At 42.2% G+C, this 15,554-nt stretch overlaps 1 protein-coding gene across 3 annotated transcripts in view; it reads left to right on the top strand.

The window, feature by feature from the left end:
- The window catches only part of mppe1 (metallophosphoesterase 1), a 74,618-nt gene that overhangs the window by 23,135 nt on the left and 35,929 nt on the right, over positions 1–15,554 (top strand). For all 3 annotated transcript variants that reach the window (XM_041190596.1, XM_041190595.1, XM_041190594.1), the window contains exons 3-6: positions 2,174–2,277; positions 5,523–5,603; positions 12,263–12,371; positions 14,734–14,808. In XM_041190596.1, the coding sequence (XP_041046530.1) occupies positions 2,174–2,277; positions 5,523–5,603; positions 12,263–12,371; positions 14,734–14,808 (369 nt within the window). The remainder of the gene's footprint in view (positions 1–2,173; positions 2,278–5,522; positions 5,604–12,262; positions 12,372–14,733; positions 14,809–15,554) is intronic.

Raw genomic sequence — 15,554 nt, 5'->3', positions numbered from 1 at the left:
CAACCAATTTTGACACCAAGCCACAAAAGGAAATATTAGGGCGGGCCACCAAGAGCTTTTGGAACAGAGAGAGGTGGAGAGGTTGAGGAAGAGAATTCTTGGGCTTTGGGCCTGGCCAACTGAAGGCACAGCCACCAACAAGGGAGCTAAGAAAATCGGGAATGTGAGAGTTGCCAGAATTGGAGGAGCACAGATATCTTGGAGATTTGTAGGGCTGGTGGAGGTTACACTGATCAGGTACGAGGCCTTAGAGTGATTTGAAAACACAGCTAAGAATTTTAAAGGTGTGGTGCGGCCGGAGCAGCAGTCTGTGTAGGTCAGAGGTGAATGGGACTTGGTATGATAAAAGCAAAATACTGCGGATGCTGGAAATCTAGAACAAAAACAAAAATACCTGGAAAAACTCAGCATCTGCGGAGAGGGATACAGTTGACGCTTCGAGAACGTATGACCCTACGTCAGAACTAAAAAATATAGAAATGAGATGAGATATAAGCTGGTACAGGGGGGTGGGACAGGAGGGACAGGTAGAGCTTGATAGGGGGCCAGTTATAGGTGGAGGCCAAGAAGAGACTGCCAAAGATGCCATAGAGTTAGGTTTCAGGCTGAGGAGATTCAGGTTAGATAAAGTTTATGGAGGGTGCTGGGTGGGAGGCCAGCGAGGAGAACCTTGGCACACCGACTTACAGTGTCACCTCGGCCTAGAGCAGCTGATCAAAAAGACAATGGACTGATGGGAGATGGGCTTGCAGTTACAGTTTTTAAGTTCATCTTGATTACATTTCCACAGGAAGCACTCTGCAGAGATTCACAATGGGAGGCCCTCCACAGCAGTTTAAATGGGAGCCTCCATGTAGCAATGAAGGAGCTCGAGATGTATTCAGCTTCGATGCTATTTCGAGAGCCCTGTTTCAATGTGCTCTCCTGTTACCTCTCTGGATATTGCAACATCATTCGTAATCAGCTGTGGAACATTAAGGGCAGAATGAAAACCAAAAATGCTGAAATGACTCTGCATCTGTGGGGTTGGGGGGGGTGAACCGGAGTTCATGTTTTGGGTGGAAGGCCAAAAACTCTCCCCAGATGATGCCTGACCTCCTGAGCATTTCAGCATTAATTTCAGATTTCCAGCAGCCACAGTACTTTGCCTTTTAAGTAAGGCAGAATGCTGTGAATAAGTCACCCAGCACTTGAAAAATCTCCACACCAAAGCAGCACATTGTGATTTGTACTTTTGGAAGAAACTTTATGAAATGTTTCATTTGTGTGAGCCCTTGATAATGGAGTTTGTAAAAGAAAAATATCTTTGGCAGATCCAATTGTTTGGAAATGCTTTTCATTTTGTCTTGCAACTACCTTCCAATAAATCTCTGAAATGATCCAAGGGCTATGTTACTGGTCTAGAAAGGAGACCCTCCAGCAGCTGGCAAAGCAGTGCAGAAATTCCAAAGAAAGGTGTAATTGCTTTGACATTTTGATATTTTGGATATCTCAATAGCAGGTTAAGGCCAAAAAATGTCCTGGCAAATAATCAAGTCTGCAGGAAAAGGAAACTGATTTTAATCCAGCAGTGTTCCTTAGGGTTGTGGGTTCAAGTCCCACTCTAGGACTTGAGCATAAAAATTAAGACTGACTCTCCAGTGCAGTGTTGCAGGAATGCTGTACATTTGGAACTATGGTCTTTTGGGGGAGAAATTAAGTTGAGGTATTGCCTGCCCTCTTGGGTGGATATAAAAGATCCATGGTAATACTTCGAGAAAGTTGGAGAATTATCCCTGGGGTTCTGGCCAATATTTATTCCTCGATCAAATAGATTTATCTAGTCATTTTTACTTTGCTGTTTATGGGAGCTTGCTGTATGCAAATTGGCTGCTGCCTTTCCTGCATTAGAACAGTCCTTCAAAAGTATATCATTAGCTGTAAAGCAATTTGGGACATCCTGCATTTGTGAAAGGTGCTAGATAAATTCAAACCTTCCTTTTAATGGCGGGGTTGGGGGGGGGGTGGCGGGGAGCTTCTAGTCCATTGCAGGAATAGACAAGGATATTTTTGTTCTGTAGGAAAGAGATTATAATGGCCTGTTTCCTTTTTGTTACTTGAGATATGGGTATTCCAAGACTTAATTAAATGGTTAAGCTATAATTCCTGTACTGATGCCATGGATCTTTAATAGGACTTTCAAGATGATGTACAGCGTTTTCAGATGATGTTCAGACATTCGTCCAACACAGAGTTGTTTGTGGTAGTCGGGAATCACGATATTGGCTTCCACTATGAGTAAGTATGCCTCCATGCAACAGTTTCAGCTGCACCATGTAGGGTGAGGATATTGTAATCGGTATTTCTGCCTGTTGAGCTGCTGCCTGTTAAGAGGAGCATTTCAGAAACACTTTGCCCAGTTATGCCAAATTTGTTAATTTGGGCACAAGTGGTAAATGCCTCAAACCAATTTCAAATATTTTTGAGTTTTGTGGAGTCATATCTGACTCGAAGTGTTAATTCTGTTTCTCTTCCCACAGATTCTGCAAGACCTTGCTGAGTTTTTCCAGCACTTTCTGTTTTTATCTCAAATATGTTTGATCTGAATTATACCTCATCAGAAGATTCAAATCACGTATCACATGTTTTGATTTTCCCATGTCTTTCTAGTCCCCACACCCCTGTAATGATGACTATCACTTCAAAATGAAACTCATCTGCTTTTGAAGTTTGTTTTTTAATATAGCTGCTCTTTGTTTTTTTTTTTAAAAAAAGGTTAATGTTGAGATCTCCTTGTTTTTGTTAAGAGGAAATTATTTTAAGAGGTTTCAAAAATGATTTATGACAAAAATAAATTAAAACTACTGGAGGGGAATTATCCTCCGGATGCTCAGAATGTTAGCAGAGTGAGGGAAAGTAGCATATTATTCTGATGATTTCAAAAATTTAATTCTTTTTTTAAACAAAACTTAAACAGCAGTAGTGGAGGGGGCAGTGTGTTTAGTCCGAGAGGTGATTGGCTGCATTTCTGGCAGATAATATGCAGGACCTCAGCGCTTTCGGGCCATCAAATTAAATTCATTGAGATTAAGCTTTCAAGAGCATTTTTTTTATCCAGAAAGTGGAGGCAGAGACTCTGATTTAGGGGCAGGGGAAGAGGCCATTCAGCCCCTTGAGCCTATTCTGCCATTCAGTTAGATCTGTATCTTAACTCCACCCAGCTCTGCCTTGGCTCTGTCATCATTTAACACACTTACCTAACAGAATCTATCAATCTTGGTTTTGAAAAGTTCAATTGACCGCTACAGCTTTATGGGCAAAGGAGTTACACGTTTCCACAACGGTTTGCATTAAAATGTTATGCCTCCTTTTTCTGGACTCACCCAGCAGTCAAAATAGTTTCTCTCTATCTACCCAGTCATATTCTTTAATCACCTTAAACACCTCAATTTGATCACCCTTAGTCCTCTACCTACAAAGCCAAGCCTGTGCAGCTTGTCCTCATAATTTAACCCTCGAAAGCCCTGGTGTCATTCTGGTGAATCTGAGTTGCACACCCTCCCAAAAGCAATATAACTCTCCTGAGATGCAGTGCCCAGTGCTGAAAGCCAGTGAGGCTAGCCTTCTGGATGAGGAGCCTGCTGGAAATTAAAGACCCATACTGTGATGTTAAAACACACAGAGCGTGTGGCAAAACCATGAATTCTGGGTTTTCTGACTAAAACTACTCTCCCACCCGTTCTAAGGAACCGCCTCAGTCGAGATTGAGGCTGCAGAGTCTAAACAGGAAGGGTAAGTTACAGTATTCAGTGTAAATCTGTACAGAGAGATGGGAATAAGGGAGCAAGATAGAAGAGACAAAGGAAAGGTTTTGGGTATTTAAATAACTTTTTAAAAACATTCCACTAATTAAAAACAAAATAATTGTAAATGTCAATTTTTAATGCCAGAGAGGTTGTTTATGAGTAATTGAAGCATATCGTTCTGTTAAAAACTCAATTACAGTTGAATGAACAAGGGCTAACTTTTTCTGATGTGTTTAGTGGTAAATACTGCAACTTCATGCACTTGATGTGTTTGAATGCTGAGTGTCTCAGCGAGGTACCAGTGTAGTAGAGTTTGGGAAGGACAACTTTTGACAGCAACTTCCTGATTTTTGTATTTAATTGTGTGAGCAATGGAAGTTGCTGTCCAATTTACCCTTTAGCGTTGATAACCTCAGCGTTATTCCAAATGCAAATTCCGGGCCATTGTTGTCAATTTGTCTGTTATAAACTACTATATTTTGGAATTGGGAGCGCATTAGTAAAAACTTGGAAAATTTTCTTGTGGCCTACTACACTATCTCAACTTCCTGATACGTTAAATGCCTTATAACACATTCCAGCGTCTGTGTGCTTGATTTTAAGCAAGTTCTCTTGTAACAGTTAAATCTGGTGATTCATTCCCTCCACTGTGGACTTCTGGGACAGGGTGGAGTTTTACATTCTCAGATGGCATTATTAACTTTCTGAGTTTCTGGTTTACTCTTAACCTTCCTGAAAAACAGCTACAGTTTATGAACCAAAAATAAACTATCAATCTGTTATAAATTCTGCACTGCTAATGGAGATGTGTTTGTATACCTGTCTCTGCTTTCTTTGAAGCAGTTCTCTGAGCACTGGTGCTTTCTGGTTCCTCAGTCAATTGGTTATTCTTATGATTTACACACACAAACACACCACCTGAGTAATGCTCACCACCTAAGTGATCATAAGTGGGAGTCCAGCTGATTCCCTTTACTCACCAGTTCAGGAAGGCTAAGGCCAATTATAGCACCCACACCAATGTGCTGGCTTGAGACCAATTTACTAGCAGTGAGAAGGGGCTGAATTGGCAATCCTGCTCTCTATGACTCACTCAGTTATTCATGTGCCTAGAATTAATCATAGAATCACCAGAGCACAGATGGAAATCATTTGGCCCATTGTGCCTGTAACATCTCTTTGAAAGAGCTATCCAAGTAGTCCCAATCCTTGCTTTATCTCCATAATGCAACAGCAATTAAGATCACCTTGATTTTCTAAGGAGAGTAACTATTCAAAGTAGAGATCTTTTTGGGAATTAAAAAAAAGCATCTTTTAATTCCCAACCCTTTAATCTGTGAGAAACAAAATAAATTGATTCAGGAATTTTGAATGAATGTGGAAACTGTCCCTCCCAATGTCAGGGCATAGAAAATTGCTTATGAAAAGGACTGAATAAAGGCATAGTAGTGTATTGATAACTTTGCTGGCCCAGTATTTGAGAAGTCTGGATTATTGATATGGAGTGCCTGAGGTTCAAGACACTTCCCCACTGCTCTAAACAATAGGTGCTGTAAGAACTTACCTGTATTAGATTTTACTGTGCGCTATAAAGATTCACGCATATTTATCTTAATGTCCTGATTTTATTATTTTTTGTGAACCCACCTTTAGCTTGAGAAGCACTAAATGCTGGGCTTGTGCAAATGATGCTTTTTAGTAAAACTGAACCAAGTACCTTTGACTTTCATTTAACAGGATGGATTGGTACAAACTGCAGAGGTTTGAAGGGGTGTTTAACTTCACTTCTGCAAAAGTGGTGACAAAAAAAGGAATAAAGTAAGTGAACTCGAATTAATTTTTCCCATTGTGTTGCTTGATACATTAAATGGTTTAAGGAGCAATTGGCACTCTGCAGGGATGCCTGGGAATGGTGTGGGGGATAATTTGATGTCCTTGAAGCATGGTGGCCTTGAAAGAAATAATATTGGAGCAAGCCTGTGGCTTATTGGTAGCGTCCCCATTCCGGACAGTTCTGGTGAGCAGAGCCTGGATATCCACTCACTGAATTTTGGATTGAAGTCTGGTGGAATACTTGCATCCGATGGGGTATAGATGGCCCATTCCTGCATTTCCCCTCCGCCCCCATCCATTGTATGGGTTCTGGGGAAACCACTGCTTAAGAAGCATGTGAATGCCATGACACTGCAGACAGGTGGTATTACCCACCCCTATACCATATAAAGCATCTGGACTTGTACCATTGCACCAGTAAGTTTTACCTTGGTCAATATTCTTGGCTCCTTGTGATACACCTCTCCTATGTTTAGGTTAGAAATTATAATATCAAATATTTGTTAACTTATCTGAATCCTCAAGAGTTTTGTATTTTCTTTTCTAGTTTCACAGGAAATTAAGGCACCAATACCAGTGGGCACCAAGCATCAGATCTCTAGAAAATAACTGGACTGGGGTCCATATACATAAGTATATAAGTCACAATAAATGCAATAGGAAATTCAGGAGAACCTACTTTATCCAAAGAGTGGTAAGAATGTGGAACTTGCTACCACTAAGAGATGATGAGTTGGTGATAGTATAGATGCATTTAAGGTAAAGCTTGATAAGTACATGGGGAGAAGAGAATTGAAGCATATGTTGATAAGGTTGAGGTTCGATGAAGTACTGTGGGAGGAGGCTCCTGTAGGGGAATAAACACTGGCATTGACTAGTTGGACCAAATGGCTGGTTTCTGGGCTATAAGTCTTATGTAATTAACATGACAAACATATAAAACCATTCTTTAGAGGTTAGATGCTAACACCAGTGCCCAATCATTTGGTTGTCAGAGTGATATATATACATAGCCACTGACGATGATAGAACAGAAATTTGAGTTTTACATTGAGCACAGACTACTGTAGCTGTGGTGGGATCTCTTTCACACCACGTTGAGATGGTGAAAACAAACTGTAAATATCCCCGCAGGACATTAGGACGCCTGACCAGCCACCCTGATTTTTTTTTTTAACGTTCCACCTTTGGCAGCCATGTCTGCAGCTGCTGCAGCCCCAGACTCTGGAATTCCTTCCCTCCACACCTGTCCACTTTGGGCAGGATTTTACGCCAGCGGCATTTTATGTTCCTGCCGAAGTCAACGGAGTTTAGAATGGCGCGCCACATTTTACAGCCCCGTCCCCGCCATGAAGGGACCATAAAATCCTGGCCTTTGTTTCCTTCTTTAAGACGCTTTTTAAAACCTACCTCATTGGCCAACAAGCATTTGGTCACCTGCCTTAATATCTCCTTGGGTAATTCTGTTTCATATTTTGCTTTCTAATTCTTCCTGTGAGGTGCTTTGGGACATTTTATTATGTTAATCATGTGATACAAATATAAATTGTTGTTTCAACCCCAAGAAAGTATCTTAAAATAAGATAAAATAGTTCTGTCGAAGGGTCATGAGGACTCGAAACGTCAACTCTTCTTCTCCGCCGATGCTGCCAGACCTGCTGAGTTTTTCCAGGTAATTCTATTTTTGTTTTGGATTTCCAGCATCCGCAGATTTTTTGTTTTTATCTTAAAATAAGGCTGGCTTTGTACTCGCATAGCCCACAATGTGAGATGGGTGAAACAAGCAGACATTCACACACTCTCATGGGTAATTCAAAAGTTATGATTAGCAGTGAAAATGATATGTGGTGACCCTCTGATTGGCCTCATAAGCCATGGTCCCTGCATATCACCTCAGTGATTGTCCCTTTGTTTATGGATAGATTTTGTGTCTCAGTTAGAGCCACAGTCACGGACTGCACCCAACCATGGGAATATTCCAGTCGATGGCTTAGCTATTGGAAGTTGCAAATTAATAGGTCCAGAGCTACATGCCTGCTGGCAAGTACTTTTAACAGCCCATTAGCACATCCAATAATGAGCTTACCATGCAAAATGGGAAAAGGTTGTGTGATGGTTTAAATATTCCTCTTGGTGATTTACATATTCTGAAGTATTTCATGGACCTGTTGTGACATTAATTTTATTCAAGCTCATGTTGCAGCTACTCTATTCATGTATTTTTTGTGATTCATTTTAGTTAGGATCCAATCTTCCATTTTAATAGGTAGATGGCAAATACTGTAACCCAATCATGTTTACATACAACCTTATGGTGCTTCCATTAAATCTCATCAATACCCCTCCTTCGGCTAGACATATAGTCAAACATGTAATTAAAGTTTTATCACACTTGTACCTCTAAAGGCTTCAAGTTGGACACATGGAAGGAATCATTGATCCTCTCTACTTATACAGATCTTACATTCCCTGTGACCTGGGATACCCGGTATCATCCTCTTGCTAAAGGCAAAACACTGTGGATGCTGGAAATCTGAAATGAAAACAAAAATTGCTGGAAAATACTCTTGTTCGAGTTGTCTGCTCAAAAGCAGGTTCTTGGCGAATATCTGAGCCACAACAAAGTGCCATGATTTTTACCACAGGTAGGGCAAGGAAGCAGGCCCCGAATCTACCTCAGCCAGAATGGGGATTGAATCCTGTGCTTTTGGCACAAACCTGATCCACGTGCTAGCTGCCTAGCCAACTGGACTAACCAGCACCCCGCATACAGTATCTGCTGGTGGTCGTTTTTAATTGGGTGGCATGTTCAGGGTGGGAGAAAAATCCTCATGGAGAGTTCGGCCTGAAGCTCAGGCTGTTTTAACATTTAAACTCCATCAACATCCTGGGGGTTACCATTGACCAGAAACTAAACTGGACTAGCCATATAAATACTGTGGCCACAAGAGCAGGTCAGAGGCTGTGAATTCTGCAGAGAGTAATGCACCACCTGACTCCCCAAAGCCTGTCCACCATCTACAAGGCACAAGTCACGAGTCTGATGGAATACTCTCCACTTGCCTGGATGAGTGCAGCTCCAACAACACTCAAGACGCTTGACACCAGACAAAGCAGCCCGCTTGATTGGCATCCCATCCACCACCTCCAATATTCATTCACTCCCTCCACCTCCTCCCTCCACAGTAGCAGCAGTGTATACCATCTACAAAGTGCACTGCAGCAACTCACCAAGGCTCCTTCGACAGCCCCTTCCAAACCCTCAACCCCTATCACTTAGATAAGGGCAGCAGATGCATGGGAACACCACCACCTGCCAGTTCCCCTCCAAGTCACACACCCATCCTGGCTTAGAAATATATCGCCGTTCTTTGAGTGTCGCTGGATCAAAATCCTGGAACTCCCTCCCTAACCGCACTGCGGGTGTTCCTACATCACATGGACTGTAGCAGTCCAAGGTGGCAGCTCACCATAACCATCTCACAGACCATTTGGAATGGGCATCAAATTGGTCTTGTCAGTGACACTCATTGCGTCTCCCAAAATCATCAGGGATGAAATCAGAGCAGGCAGGTTGTGACCTCAAGGATAATGAGGACCAAATGGAACAGTTCCAGGTATGAAGTTGGTGCTGGGAGTGGGAGGTGTGTGGGAGTTTCCCAAGGGTATTGGTGCTAGGCTGGAGAGGCAAGGCTGTGGCTGTGAAAGCCCAAGACATGTGGGACCCCAGGGGAAAACTCCTCCAATTCTTCCAGGTCCACAGGGATTCCTTAGAAAGATAGAACCTTTCTCGCTATGTCCTTCTCTGGGCTTTCCGCTGTCTCATGCCAGCTCTTACTCTCAGGTTTGGCCCTATATGGACACCCTGAGCTGAAAATGATGTTGCGGTATCGATGGCACAATTGGACGTTTGGATGTAAAATTAGCCCCGCCCACCTGAGCAGGTGTCCCTGTGATGTTGATTTTCAGGAGAGTAGGGGACAGGAACCTATCAGGAATGCAGTGCAACCCCAGTTGACCGGTCCAACCCCCAACTGCATGTACCATCCTCACCTGATGGGTAGGGTTATCATCAACCCTTGGGTAAAGGGGTTATAATAGAAAACCTTTACTTCCTGTGGCTAGCATAGAGAGGTAGCAAGTATCACTTCCCATCATGACTCCCCTCTCTTTACAGGACATAATTGGTGCACTTTCTTACCACATTTAACCAACTAGTGCTTTTATTTACTTAGGATGGTGAATAAAAAGAATACCATTGAATAGAGTGGAATATATTTCTGTACATCGCTAGCAATATAGAACAGCAAAGACACAACCAGATTTTTCTTTAAACATGGAACTTTTAAATAGAAGTTCATTTACTGTAAGTTCACTCCAGCCTTCCTCTCCTTGGCTAGGTAGATATTAACTTTGAAAGCAAATAGCTTTGGGCTATGAGATGTTCACTTGGACTATGGGAGGCGGTGGTGTAGTGGTATTGTCACTAGACTAGTAACCCAGAGACCCAGGGTAATGCTCTGGGGACCCGGGTTTGAATCCCACCATGGTGGAATTTGAATTCAATAAAAAAAAAAATTCTGGAATTTGATCATGAAACTGTTGCCAAGTGTTGTAAAAACCCACCTGGTTCATTAATGTCCTTTAGGGGACCTTACCTGGTCCTACCTACCTACATGTGATTCCAGACTCACAGCAATGTGGTTGACTCCTAAATGTCCTCTAAACAAGGGCAATTAGGGATGTAGTTACACCCACATTCCAAGGATGAATATTAAAAAAAAATGTACATATCTAAATCTCCTCCATCAAAGTGTCTGTTACAATGGGCTCCAGCCGATCCTCGCCTCTAAAATTCTCCTGTGAGGATAGCTGTGAATCAAAGTTTACTGCTTCATGCTGGAACCTATCTACTGATCTATAATGAGGTGGATTGTGGACACTCACCACAGAAAAATGAACCGTAACAACAAATAACTCTGATAATTACATTGGAGCAAATAGTCATTGATTAGTACTGAATGAAGGCAATCTCTGACAATGGTTTATCATTAAACATGACAGTTCTGGCTAGCTGAATATAGGAAGATAGGAACATTGCTAACCAGTGCCTCCAATCCATTTATCTACCTTTGTTCCGTGTTCCTTGATGCACTTGTCTAATAAAAAAAAAACCCATCAATCTCCGCCTTTCTCAATTAACCTAGCTTCTGCAGCCTTTTGCGAGGGAGAAAGAGTTTCAGATTTCCACTACCCTTCGTATGAGCTAACTATTTTCTATTCCATTATGAAGAGCACTCTAGTTTGAAGTTGAACTGCTGGGCTTTCCATTGAGAAACACCTTGTGATCCTGATTTAACTCTTCCCCAATGCTAATTCTAGAAATAAAAGTTTTTAAAAAATCAACATAGGCAAATGTTTTTGTAAGACTGACCAGTGCATCATTTTGATCGATATGTGGTCAGTCTAATGCCCGATAATTGCAATGCTTGGGGCCAGTGATCTTGGCAACCACTGATAGTCCCGTCCTTATGTTACAACGTTGCTACAGGTGTCCTTACTGTAGAAGGTGAGTTCTGTCCTGTTCTCTGATTAGTTGAGGCAAGTGTCCTGAGCCATTGGTCAGTAGATGTGTCGAGACCTCAGCCCCTGAGTTTGCTGGCCTGAACCTTTATCAATGGATTGAGGTACTTTAGAAACAAACTTATCCTGCAGAGTGAGAAAAAAAGAAACTGACCATTTTCCCCTCAAAATTATTGTTTAATATGCAAAAGTCTAGAAGACATTGCAGAAGTAAGTATGCCGGTAACTTTCAGCAAATAAAACTTTTAATTGGTTTATGCTTTTAGCTTTACGAAAAGGAGATCCTTCAGAGAAAACAACATTGATGTCTGAATTTCATTTTTACAAAGTGCTGAAGAAAAATATTTTTAGGCCATTTTAGTCAATTCTAATGAATATGAACCCAGAGCAGGATGCATTGTAAAGACAGCTGGTATAGCAATGAAAGCATCAGACGGGTGCAATGGAAGATGCCATGATGCTGAGATGAAGATTATTTTTTAGAATAGAATAAAGTTGGATTCAGAGCAAAGCATTCGGGCAGTGACACCAGTGTCACAGCTTTGATCAAGAATTTGGAATGGGAATCACAACGGTAAAGGAGGGAGGAAAATAGACACTCTGTTTTATAAAATACGGAAAGGAGTGGTGGGAATTGACAGAAACAAGCACCTGATGCCCTCCAGCAATGACAAAATAGGATAGTCATCCACATAGACTACAAAGACCATTTGTTTCCAAGACAGTTGTCTCAACAATTTTTCTTGCCAAGGTCAATCCCGCAATGGAACAAGCTGCCAAAGTTAACAGTCACAGCCCCATCACTTGAACTCTTCAAGACCCACTTTTAGATTATTCCCATTTCAAAGGTTTCATTATCAGGATGACCATCGACAGGTCGTGCCTGGTTTAGCTAGTGCTACCCATATAAATGTTGGTGGAATATGGATATTAGTCTGTGACGCCCACTCAACTAAGACTCAAGTGTTTCACTCTCCAGCATACTTTTGAATGCTTGAGCAAAATTATCCATTAAAAATGTAGACCGACTGAAGAGTTATAATGCTGTTTTGTGTTTGCAGCTTTGTTCTGGTGAACAGCATTGCTTTGCAAGGAGATGGTTGTTCTATCTGTGAGAAAGTAGAAAATGATCTTCTTCAACTCTCCCTGGCATTAAACTGCTCCCGACAGGTAGGTTAAACAGCATTTGTGAAACATCAGGGATGCCTATTGACATTAATTGCAATGAATATGCAACTTGAAATGATTTTATTTTTCAAAAAGAAGAATAGGTTGAATGATAACTTTCAAAAAAGAATTGGATAAGTACTTCAAAGGAGGAAAAGTACTTCCTATGGAGGAAAAGCAGGAGATGGGATTAATTCGATAGCTCTGTTGCAGGCACAAGTCTAAAAGGCTGAATGGCCTCCCTGTGCTGAACGATTCTATCACTGTAACATTGTAATTATCAAGCAATATACCATTTACTTTTGTTTCCAGCCTTGTAAGTATTAAATATTCATACAAACATTGCTGACAGCAATGTCATTGATTCTGTTCACGAATTTGTGACAGTAGCACTTAAAGATGTTTAGTTTAAATAAAACCTCAGATTATTTTATTATCTGGTCAAAATGCCAGTGATATCTTGTATAATTATAACTGTGGTGTTTTTTCTTGCCTTAGTCTCTCTCTTACCTTTGACACAGTTAACCTTCTCCGAACCTTTCCTTTGGAGCCCACTTTCTGTACCTGCCAGTATAGCCAACATATCTTCATTGGCTACATCTTCCATTCCCCCATGGTCACCCCAGCGAGCTCAATATCCAGTCTCTGCTGCTTCGTATTTCTCATACATGCTGCCCCTTGGTGATATTATGTATAAGCATGAGGTCAAGTTGCAAACAATGGTCACAGCCTTCTAGCTTTACTGCTTTGCCTCTACCCTCGACTCTGATTGTCTTGGTGCTGTCTGATTTCTAGGCTATGAGCATACAAACAAGGACCTTCAGCCCCTCGAACCTGCTCCGCCATTTAATAAGATCATGGCTGATCTGATAGTAACCTGAAATCTGCATCCCACCTACCCCCGATAACCTAACACCCCCTTGCTTACCAAGAATCTAACCACCTCTGCCTTAAAAATATTCAAATGCTCTGCTTCCACTGCCTTTTCAGGAAGAGAGTTCCAAAGACTCATGACTCCCTGAGTGAAATCGAAACATTGTGGATAAGCCAACTTCCTCTAAATAAATATAAGTGAGCCCAAAGCAGTCCTTTTTGATTCTTGCCAGAAACTCCATATATTTGTCCAATTTCACCCTCTTGGGCTCCTCGCTTAGGCTGAACCCACAAGTATGTAATGAGTGTCCTGTTTAAGCTGATTTAGGCTTCATTTTATCCCCAGCATGTCAATTTCAAATTTCTGCTCCTACCTACCACAGGGCACTTTCTATTTAATCTTCTCCTGTTCTCCCCAGCCCCCAGCCCTGTGTTACAGCTTGCATCCTCTACTGTTCTAAGACTTACCTAATCTATATTCAACTCTACCCTTCCCTTAATCAGTTTCAGGGCCAACAGCCATCATTGTCTTGCATTCTAAGAGTTCTCTTCTTATAGCCCCTCTCTGCATCTTTCCATGCTTTCAAGAGCCTCCTTTTAAGCTTATCCCTGTGACCATGTCAATTTTTACATCCCTAACCTCCCTTCTCTACCTTGGGATGATAAACAATGTTAAAGGTGCTGTACAAGTGTAAATTATTTTGTGGATAGATGACATAAAATAGGATCAATGAAAATAGGAGATTTCACACAGCCTCTTCAGCTCAGTTTGTTTCAGGTTCCTCCTGCTATATCTGAACTCTTCTGCCTACCTAACAGCACTTTGGGGCAAAATAATCTTTTATATATTCGTTTGTTCATAGGATGTAGGTATCACCGGCTAGGCCTACATTTATTGCCCATCCCTAATTGCCCTTGAGAAAGTGGTGGTGAGCTGCCTTCTTGAACCGATGCGGTCCATGTGGTATAGGTGCAGTTAGGGAGGGAGTTCCTGGATTTTGACCCAGCGACAGTGAAAGAACGGCGATATATTTCCAAGTCAGGATAGGGAGCAGCTTGGAGGGGAACTTCCAGGTGGTGGTGTTCCCATCATTCTGCTGTCCTTGTCCTTCTAGATGGTAGTGGTCATGGGTTTGGAAGGTGCTGTCTAAGGAGCCTTGGTGAGTTGCTGCAGTGCATCTTGTAGATGGTGCACACTGCTATTACTATGTGTCGGTTGAGGAGGGAGTGAATGTTTGTGGATGGGGTGCCAGTCAAATGGGCTGCTTTACCCTGGATAGCGTTGAGCTTCTTGAGTATTGTTGGAGCTGTACTCATCCAGGCAAGAGGGGAGTATTCCATCACGTTCAAGACAGGCTTTGGGGAAACAGGAGGTGAGTTACTCACTGCAGAATTCATATGCCAACTGATAGTCTATTATTCACACAAAATGATGTAAAATTAAATTGAAACAGTCAACCTTTGATAACGTTCATGTAAAATTCGTCAACAGCTGGACCCAAGCCATTCCAATGAGAACTGTAAAGAAAAGGAGATATTCCCAGCATCTGCTCCTATTTTACTCCAGGTAGGAATCTGGTTTCTTCCGTAGTTTTGATTTGTTTCTTTAAAGTTGAGTGTGCCAATTGGAATTTGAACCTTGATGACCTGTCCGTTCTTGAATGATCAGATGTACAAATGGGTTGTTTTGACTTCAAAAAATTAATTGCGTTTACTCCTGTTTTGCTCTACTGTATCAACCTTTAGGAACACCCTGAGGTGCAGCTGTATGAAAACAGCTTATTAAGTGACCACCAACACTGTTTGGGAAAGGGCAGATCCTGCCTGGCCAAACATCCTTCTTATTGGGTCATCACTTCTGAGTAGCATCAGAAAGTGCGGCCTACAGGAATTAGAAGAAATAAATGCACACTTACTTGGTCTTGAAAATTGTGCAGCCAATTCTGTTCACCGGAGCTGCTTGGGGCCTGCAGCGCAAGATGCCTCACAGGCCCCAGCGAAGTCCAGATTCAGCGTACTCAAGGAGGCCACACCCCTGTTTTTACAGCACTTGCTGCCGTAAAGCAGATAAGTTTAAAGTGCCAGGCAAATTGACAGGCCAGGGAGAAGGTAAGTGAATAGGATTTGGGGGTTGGGGGTGTTCTAAGGTTGGGGGCGGTGTGTGTGGGTATCTAGAGTAAGGGGGCTGGGGTGGATACCCGGGGAGGGGATGGGTCTCCGGCGGTCTGGGAGGGGGGAGGGGATCGGAGGTCGGGGGGCTATCGAAGGTTGGGACTGAGATTGGGTTGGGGTGGGGGTGGGGGGAGGTTGGGT

This window comes from Carcharodon carcharias, chromosome 6 (genome assembly GCF_017639515.1).
Source record: "Carcharodon carcharias isolate sCarCar2 chromosome 6, sCarCar2.pri, whole genome shotgun sequence".
In the NCBI taxonomy this organism is placed as follows: Eukaryota; Metazoa; Chordata; class Chondrichthyes; order Lamniformes; family Lamnidae; genus Carcharodon; species Carcharodon carcharias.
This window is presented reverse-complemented; position numbering and strand designations above follow the sequence as displayed.